We start from the raw sequence: 10,601 nt of genomic DNA on the forward strand, positions 1-10,601 counted from the left end.
CATATATTATACAATGACTTATAATTATTTAGTACCATACTGTTCTTCACTATCTTTTTTATGTTTAAATTTTATAAAATATCAATTTCCATGCAAAATTTCAAACTTTGTTGTATCCGGAAGTCAACAATATGTACCGAACCAACTTAGAGGGCCAGATTACTCTAATAGCCGCATTAGCAGTTGTTATATATAGTTGTATATATTATATTCATCCAAATAAAAAAAAAAAAGAAAACAAAACTGCTTGTATATATTAAATGAACCTCACAACCAGCTCCAAACCTCAAAACGCAAGGTCCAGCCATGGCGGAAAAGGGGCCACCCCAACGGCTCACAACCTCCGGCGAAGAGGCCACCTTTGACCGAAGCAAAATCCGTCGAAAGAAATGCATCCGGTGCTGTGGCTGCATCGCCGCCCTTCTGCTGATGGAAGCCATAGTAGTCGTAGTCCTGATCTTGACAGTGTTCCGGATCAAAGACCCGATCATAAAGATGAACGGCATCAGGGTGGAGAAGCTGGAGCTGGTGAACGGCAGCGCCAGGGTGCGGCCGGGGTCGAACATGACGTTGACGGTGGACGTATCGGTGAAGAATCCGAACGCGGCAACGTTCGAGCACGGCAGCGCGACGTCGGAGCTGTACTACGGGGCGAAGGTGGTGGGAGAGGTGAGGAGCCCGGCGGGGGTGTCGAAGCCCCGGCGGACGGAGAGAATGAACGTGACGGTGGATCTGATGATGACGGACGAGCTGGGTCAGAACCTAATTGGATTGGGAAGTGAAGAAGGGGGGAAGGGTGGGGTGATGAGCATTGGGAGCTTGACGAGAGTGGGGGGGAAGGTGAAGATACTGAAGGTGATAAGGAAACATGTGATTGTGAAGATGAATTGCACCAGCACCTTCAACATCACCACCCAGGCCATTCAGCAGGTCAAATGCAAGAGGAAGCTCAAGCTTTAGGATCCATATGCGGTTTCACTATTATTATTATTATTTATGTGGGTCGACTTTATTTTATTTTATTTCTTTTAATTTTGTATGCTGTTAATTGATCATTCATGATCAAATTTACTACTATTTGATGTTAAAATAGTCATCCATGTGATCCAACACCATCCTCATTCCTTTTAGTCAGGAATTTTTTTTTTTTTTTTACCCATGACGCATTCTTCATCACACAATCTTCTTGTCCCGTCCCCTTTTTATAGGGTTGTAAAAGAGTTGACCATTTGCGAGCAACTTGGCATTCTACTTTACAAAAATTCGTTAGAATTTGTTTGTTAACCTAAACAAGTTGTCCTTAAACTTTGATGCTCAATTTATAAATGAGCTAAACTTAAAATCATTAAAGTTTGACTCGTTAAGTTCGGGAAAATATTTGATTAGAGACTAGTGAATAGGTTCAATCAAAAACTCGTGAATATACTCGATTAAAAGTTTACAAATAATTCATAAATAGACTCATTTATGATTACATTAATAAATTTATTCATAATTTTATAAATATATTATTTAACAAAAAAATTTAAAATTTAAAATTATTTTAATAATATGATTAAATTTAATATATTTAAAATTATTATATATATTAATTTAATCATTTAACATAATATAATATATATATATATATAACAAAGTGAAATACCAAATTAGGTTTAGCCAAACACACTAAATAGCTCACTTAAAAATTAGAAACCCTAAAACTCAAAAAGCAAGTTGTGAACGGTGATTTGTGAATTGAAGATGGAAGAGGGAAAAAAAAACAAAAGAAACCATATATATGTCGCCCACACTCACTACCCATTGTCGTCATTGCTGCAAGCCTTCATCTTAGGTTGAACAGTCGCCAGTTACTATCTTCCACCACTGTCACACACCCTCAACTTCTCTCTGAAGCTAGTTGTTACATTTCCATCGTCTACTGCTATAGCACAGACCTCTTCCTTTCTATGGCTACTCACCGTAGTTGCCTATTTGAAGTATTGTCTATTGTTGCCAGTCGTTGCACACCTTCCTCTCTATCACTATTGTACACCTTTCTCCTTTCTGCTACTATTGTCACACAACTTCCTCAAGCTTAGGCCCACTAATAGGTTATAGCAAGCCCGAACTTGCTGACAAGCTTGAGTCGAGCATAAACCTAGATACCAGCTCACTGAGTTGAGCCTAGTGCAATCGAGCTATGCTTTCCTAAGTTAGGCTTGGCTCAGCAAATCTGTCTTAGGCTAGAGCTCAACTCGAGTCTAGAAGCTTGGCTTGAGCTCGAATTTGGTTAACATAGTCCGAGCTCAAGCTCGGCTTGGGCTCGACTTGTGCTGAGCTCGGGGTCAGGCTCGCCACTATGCTCGAGGAGGATGCGGTGGTTGGCGGTGACTAGAGTAGTGAGAGATGCGAGAGAGGCAAAAGATTCGAGGCAACAGGTTTTCGCAACAAGTCTCTTTGTCTTTAAAGCTAGCGACAAGAGGCTTCAACGATAAGAGGCGAAAACAACGGACTTCAATGGTGAGGGGCGACGATGACATGCAACAATTGAGCTTGTATTATTCCTTTTGAGGAGAGGCAAGGCAGCAGCCTAAATGACTAGGTTCATTTGCAACTCTAGTTGAGCTTGAACTTAGTAAAGCTCAACATGATTTGATTCGATTGTAATTCTACTTTTTTATTACATTATACTTTGCATTTTACACTAATTACGTTTCATCCATCTTCATTATATCATTACTCTTACAATATTTCTTTTTATTTTCTGCATTATATTGGTACCAATACCTCCAAGGCATTGTAGAATATGAGAATGCTAATTGAGACAATAATTAAGATACAATAAATACATTAACTGGTTGATGATGAAATATTTTAAAATAGAATATATTTATCACTAACTAATAAAATCATTTTGAGTTTAAAATTACAAAGATTTTTTTTTAAAAAAAAAAATTATAGAGAAAACGAAAGAATTCAAATAAGCGGAGTGAATCAGAATTTTATGCCAAAACGTAGGGAGATGGCGTCATGTTTGCACAAGTTTGACCTTTGAGACGGAGGCGATGACGTAAAACAGATTGCACCGGTAAACCAAATGACTCCAACCAATCCTTGATTTACCACGTGTCACATATTTTTAAATTAAGTAAAGTGCCATTGATATTAAATGCAAAAATATAACTGTTTCAGTAAAATATAATTTTATTTTTAAATCATAACCGTTTCTTTGGGGAAAAAAAGAAGTTATATAAGCTTTTTAAAAACAAGATCAAAGAGCTTCGCTTTTATTAAAAAGTACTAAGTTACGGGAAATTTATATTTATTAATTATTTTTAGTATTAAGAAATATTCCTTACTAAATATTGTTTTTTTTAATATTGATTTCAAAACACTGTACAATACAATACTACAACTAAGGTAATGTTTGTTAAGTAAGATATAAATCGAAAAATATAAATTTTCAAATTTTTGTCATTTTTAATATATTTATTAAATTTATATGATGACTCTTAACAAAAAAGGTCACATAACTTCTTATCTATCATTTTTTAAATATAATTATCTATCATTCTCCCAAAATAAGCATATTTTGAACTTGATAAATAAAAAAGATGACAAATATGCCTTTTAGTGTATTTTAAAAAATTTAACAAATAGTTTGATAAAAATTTAGAAATGTTTTCTAACATTATCTTGATCATTTTATATCTTAGTTTATAAAGTAATTTAACCTTATCTTAATATAAATTTATCTTACTTATTTTAAGAAATAATATTTAAGAGCACAATAATGCTGAATATACACTACAACAAATTTTAAATTAAGAGGCATTTAAAAATGCCTTAATAGATAGTTTATTGGGACATTTTAACTATTAGGGCACTAATAATAATGTCTTATATAACTGTGCCCCAAAAACGTATTGAGACACTTACAAATGCCTCAAAAACAACTATAAATTTAAGTTTATTGCGACATTTAAAAATGCCTCAAAAATCACTATAAATTTATTTTTCATATCCCCCCAAGGGCCATCTCTTAACTCTAACTCACTTCTCCCTCAATTCGAACCCTGAACCTTTCCTTCTTCTTGCACACGCGTGACCACCTGATCTACACATTATCTTATTAATATATGTGCCTATATTTATTTTATAGTATATCTAAGTTTCATTAGCATTATTCTATTGGGGCACTTAAGATTTGTCTATTAAGGCACTTTATTAGAGTGTCTTGTTAGAATTATTTTAATGGGGCATTTCAAGAATTATGCCCTATTAGATTTATCTATTAAGACACTTATATTTGTCTATTAGGGCATTTCATTGTCTTGCCTCATTAGAGTTGTTTTATTGGGACACTTCTTTAAATTGTGCCTTAAAATAATATTTTATAAGACACTTAATTATTGTGCCTCATTAAAGTTATTGTATTGGGGCACTTTTTTAGATTGTGCCTTAAAATGGTATTTTAGATGACACTTTCTAAAAAATACCCTAAAAATAAGACACTTATATTTGTCTATTAGGGCATTTCATTGTCTTGCCTCATTAGAGTTGTTTTATTGGGACACTTCTTTAAATTGTGCCTTAAAATAATATTTTATAAGACACTTAATTATTGTGCCTCATTAAAGTTATTGTATTGGGGCACTTTTTTAGATTGTGCCTTAAAATGGTATTTTAGATGACACTTTCTAAAAAATACCCTAAAAAAGATGTCTCAACAAATCATTTTTATTGTAGTGATATACTTATTCCAACAAGTATGTATATTATAAATATGTTAAGCCTTTCGAGTATAGGTCGAATGATGGGATAAGTAATATGTTGATGTCAATTCAGTGGGCTGCGAGTTCGATCCTCGTCTTGCGTAAGAGGCAAAGGCATAACTTGAGATTTATTTTCTTAAAAGTAATCAAGAACGCGAACACCGTAAGTGACGTAAGAAGACTCATCCTAAGTACGTTAAACTTAAATTTTTTACAGAATAAATTCCACCAGACCTTGTGTGAAATGAGTCATTTTTACACACACTTTTAATGATTTATTTTTAATATTTTAAGTCCCTACTCTCCTTTGCTTTTTTTTTTTTTATTTAAAATAATCTCATATGTTAGGTAGACATGTTTTTATCTTTTAAAATTATTTTAAAAATTAAATTATAGAAACTGAAATATTAAATTAAATATAATTAAACCACGTGGAGTACGTGTAAAAATGGCCTGGGCTACAAAAAATTCAATAATAGAGCATGTGAATTTATTAGTTGAAATAGAATAGAAAACCTTATTAAAAAAGGTGGAGTGGTTCTGAAAAAATTTAATGTAAAACCCTATTATATAACACAAGATATTTGTCTATAATAATAGTTTTTACAACTACAGAGAAGGATGCTAGCAAATTAATTAAGGACATTTGTCTCAAAAAAATTTAGTCAATCAAATTGGTCGTGTGGTTGACAAAAGTTTAGTGTGTTGTTAATTACATTAATTTTTTATTCTTTAATTTTGATTTATAAAAGTTTCGATTGAAGTCTTCCTAATTTTATCGTTTCTATTTAAGTTTAATTTGACTATAATTTGTTAGAATCATAAGTGTAATTTCTAAAGGAATTGTTTACCAAGTGTTTTCAATCCCAAAACTCACTCATATTTATTTTACATGTATTTTAATCATAATATTTCTCTTAATTTGTATCCTTGTATATGATACAAATCTTTTGATTTGGTTATGCAATTAATAGACTTGAAGCTCTTTAACTGAAATATATTTTGTTCACCTGTTTACTATATATTCTATATCACTAAACTGTTTTTAGCTCTACGATCATCTTCTTTTTTGTTGCATGGCTTTAATTACTTTTGGGCTCAACTCTTATCCTTCTATTAACTTAAAATATTAAGGTGGTGTTTAGTTATAAGTTTTGAGTTTTAAATTTATTTTCAGTTTTGTGTTTTAAGTGTCTATTTTGAGATTTTTGAAAAACGCATTCATTTTATCATTCTAAAAAACTATTTCTTAAAATAGAAAACTAGAAAATGCGTTGCTTTGAAATTTTAAAAAATGACTTCTTTTTTGTTATTATGATATTTTCTTCAATGAATTTAATTATTAAATAATAAAATCAACTCTTCTTCCTTTTTTACCAAAGGGAGCGATCGAAGATGGGATCGTAACGGCAAGGAGCTGGCTCCGGCGGCGAGTTGATCCGGGAGACGGTTGGCACCTGCAAGCACTTCGATGCTTAAGTGAGTAAGAGAGTAAAGAAATGGCGGTGTGTCAATAGGTCAGATGGCAGAACATACATTGGCTCTGAAAAGAGTTGGTTGATATAGGAGGAGAACACGTCCTCCTGCATGCATTCGTCGTGCGTTTGCAGGTGATGGGACTAAGTGTCCAGCGCCGATAAAGATTCCCAGGCAGTAACATGGTGTCGACGGGACCCTTATTAATGTGGATATGATCCGTTATTAATGAGGTTGAGATTTGGGGCAGACGCGAGGATACCCAATATGGGCTAGGATGGGGCTAAGATCGAGCCATGAGGGATAGACCAAATTGGGCCAAGATGTGGGCCAAGAGGGAGGGACCAGATTGGGCTCAGACAGTCCAACTCTTTTTAATGAAATTCTACTATTAAAATAGAACAATAAATTTGATTAATAAATTACGAACATACATCTTAACAATAATTTATATTAAATTATACACTTAATAATATAATATATATTATCTTATATTTTTAATTATAATATAGATATAAATTTTAATTTTTTTCTCTTTTATCAGAGGCTACTATTAGAATCTCCAAGACAAATGGGTCAACATACACAAAAATGGGTCAGATTTAACAATTGGATTTGCGTAGATTTAATATTTAATTTTCGGCCACAAATTCAAAATGACACTGCCAGTCGCCACCAACCACCGTGGCCGGTGGTTTTCAGTAATCAGAGACAACTACCCAACACCTAAGGGCCTATCGACTAATATACCCAAAAATCAGCAAGATCCAACGACCAAATCTCCTTAGATCTATGCTTAAACGTTCGACCCATCCGCCTATATATACACTGTCAGTCGACGCCAACTACCGTGGCTGGTGATTTCTGGCGATCAAAGGCAACCATCTGACACCCAATGGCCCATCGATCAACATACCCAAAAATCAGCAAAAGAGGAGAAGAGATAAAGAGAGAAGATAGTACACAAAACTAGCAACCAATTGGGGAGCGATTGACAGCGGCTCAAACGATCGGTGGCGTGCGTGGTAGACGACGGTGGTTGCGGTGGCGGTGGGGAGCGCAATCGATGGCAGTGATGGGGGTGGCGGTGGCAATCAACAGCCAGAAAAGAAGAAGAGAGAAGATAAGAGAGAGGGGGAAAATGTGGGTACGTGGGAGATTGGGGTGGGGTGGGAGGGTTGTTGGTGGGTGTTTTTCGCATTTCAACATTTTGGGTGTTTTCAATTAGTTTTGATTGAAAACACCCAAAATAGCATTTGTTATTTTGGATTTTTTTTTATTTTTAAAAATATGTTTTTGAAAACAACCAAAAAAAAAATGTATTTTTAATATTTTAAAAAATAAAAATTCAAAATAAATTAAAAATAACAAAGACAAGGCAACTTAACCTTTCTATTGTCATTTACACTTGCAATTTCTCTTGCAAAATTGAAGCCATTGTCAAACTGGAAAGAGACCTCATACTCTCTTCGATCTCCAACGAGGAGAAACAACTGCCTTATTTGTTAGTAGTTACTTGATTTATTATTTCTGGGTTATTTAGTTGTTATGTTTGTCATAATACTTTTTTGTTTTTCTGTTCATTCTCATTATAAATATGGAAGATTACCGGAAACCTTGATCAGCAATAAAATTGAATTTTTTTCTTTCTTCTGTGTCGAAATATTCCTCACCAAGCAACAAAAGCTCTCTGGAGTTTTTCATAAACAACATTTAACAACAACTTACAATTAAGCTTTCAAGTCTTACAATCACATGAGGAGTCATCTCTATCTCTCATGTTGTTAAAGGCTCTGTAAGTAATTTATTGTTACTATTTACTCATTGTTTATTTAGTAATTGTTATTATTCACCATGGTGGCCTCAGTCAGTCAGTCCCCCTCCCTCTCTGTTGGGTCTGTTTATGCCAGCCAGTACAGGGGCGCAGACGGATGCAAAGAGTGCCACCGGATTGTCGGTCCCACCTGCTTCAACTCACCGTTTCCGACGCTCTCTCCCTCCGATCTCGCTCGCCGGGTGTGAAATGCTTTCCTTTTTAGAATGTGTACCTACCTCATAACTTGAAATCTTTTTTATAAGATTCTTTTGTCAACCTTCATGATTTATATTTTACTTTCAAAATTTTTATTTACTTTACCTTTTATTTTTTTATTTTTATTTTTCAAATTCAATAAAAATTATTCTCTTAAACGTTTTATTTTTAGTGACCTTATCTTTTTGTTCCATCCAATCCAAAGGATTACCAAATAAGGGAGATTCTAGGATTTCAGACCCAGTTCTGATGACAAAAGTAAGGAGTGGCAACACCTGCAAAACACTCTGATGGTGAAGTGAGTAAAGAATTGAGTTAACTTGATAGGCTGAAAAGAACATACATTTGGCCTGTGAGCAAGCTACCTTAAATAGAGGGAAAAAGGGGTTCCCTGACATGTGAGCTGGCCTCTAGGTGATCTAGCGGGATGAGATAATATCTAGTGCTAGCGAGGTTTTCTGATAGAGGTGTGGTACCGACGGAACCTTCATTATGCTGCATTAAATGCCGATGGAATGTGTAGTGGGCGCGAGAATATTGCAAGTACAAAAGTGATGATGATCACAGCTGGTAGATATGGGGCTGAAAGGCCAGTAAAGGTTTTGGGCCTCTATCGGGTCGAGCCTAATTGGGTTAGTATGGTCCACTTTTCATTTAAATTTTTATTTTTGGTTTAATTTATTAAGATGGGATCTTTGTGTGTGCACTCATTTTCACAAATCGAATCTAGTATAATTTATAACTCATATTAAGAAGTTTAAATTTTTAATTCATTCTAAAATACTGAGTTTAAAAGAAAAAAAATGATTTTTCGGGCATCCCAACCCGAATATTCAAAAACCCTTAGAATAAATTTTTAAATCACTACAACTCAAGATATGGATGTTAAAATTATCTATATGAAAACTAAATTTGTACAACGATTTTAGCATATTTAATACACTTAATATTACTAACATAATGAATATGCATGCTTTTAGGGTATTATATAAAAACACATAACAATTACAAAGTATGACATGCACAAAAAATATCGTGAACCTTCCAAAGCCTTTCAAGGACTTTCTATCCTTCGAATTGCTTTCATATATATATATATCTTGAAATGTTTGAATATTTTAAGGGATAAATCCAAGTTAGAAGATGGAATTTTTAAGTGAGGAACCCCAAAATAAAATATTTATATAAAATGTATGTATGAAAGAAAATACAAGTTTTTACTTTATGATGTCACTTGTGACAATGTTGATATTTTTCCAAGAGCTTTCTCAGCCGACCCCCTAAAGACCTCTTAGAAAATCCTCGATCACTTTACCTCGAGTCTAAACAACATAAAGCGGAGTAACATTGTCATACATGATCTTTGATACAAATGAAAAATCAAACAAAATATGTTTTCAAAAGTGATTTTTCATGCAACAACAAAAAAAAAAAACTCTTAAGTGAGTTTGTGAGCGGGAGGAACTCACCTTGGGGGCTCTTTGGGGAAAAACTTGGTTACTTCTCCTAACTTTCCAATTTCACTAGTTTTTTTCATTCTTTCCTTCCTTCTCTATTCTTTTATATTTTATATTTTTCTTTTTCTTTTACATTTGTTTTCACTATCATCTCTCAACTTATAAGATCTCTATTTTTTTTTTTTAAATAAGCCAATTAATGTAAGGAAATTTATGGTTTATTTTTATTTTTTGAACTTATCTTTCTTGCGAAAAAGAAGGAAAATGAAAAGAAAAATGAAAATGAAGAGAAGGGGAAGGGGGTTAATGGGATCCCTAGAGGATGGCTTCCAAGCCATCCCCAAAGGTGCAAAGGCGGCTGCCTCATGGGCACACAGGCGAGCAGCAGTAATAGATGCTCGTTGCCTCCCCCTCCCAAGCTGTGGGGTCCCTTTCACACAAAGGGACCTCACGCTGTTGTGGGGTTGCAGCTCGCTCGATTTCCTTTCTCCTTTATATAAATATATATATTTGTATATTTGATTATATATCACACTTTATTATAATATGTACATATATATTGAACATATATATCCACATATTTAAATCATTTAATCCATTCACTTGACCAAATAAATTATTTTACAATTCAAATTTAAATTTATTTTTTAAATCTCTATATTTAAAAAAATATTTTAAGATATTACAGGCACCACTGGAATATCTAAAGAAAATAATAAACAGTCCATCTTCCAGAGAAATAATTTTTTTGAGGGGAAAGAGGGATGTTTCCCTTTTCATCAACCATGGCTCACATCCCATAAGGTTTTTATTATATAATCGAAGGTTCTACTTTGCTTGTACTTCACTTCTTTGTTTCTGGGCACTCATCTCTTGCTA

General features: G+C 33.8%; 1 protein-coding gene across 1 annotated transcript; it reads left to right on the forward strand.

Moving 5' to 3' along the window:
* Window positions 1-297: 297 nt before the first annotated feature.
* Window positions 298-1,146, forward strand: LOC127802672 (uncharacterized). The gene has a single exon (XM_052338623.1). It carries the CDS (start codon window positions 307-309, stop codon window positions 958-960), a length of 654 nt encoding a protein of 217 aa, XP_052194583.1. The 5' UTR covers window positions 298-306; the 3' UTR covers window positions 961-1,146.
* Window positions 1,147-10,601: the final 9,455 nt, after the last annotated feature.

Source organism: Diospyros lotus, chromosome 5 (assembly GCF_014633365.1).
Source record: "Diospyros lotus cultivar Yz01 chromosome 5, ASM1463336v1, whole genome shotgun sequence".
Taxonomy (NCBI): domain Eukaryota; kingdom Viridiplantae; phylum Streptophyta; class Magnoliopsida; order Ericales; family Ebenaceae; genus Diospyros; species Diospyros lotus.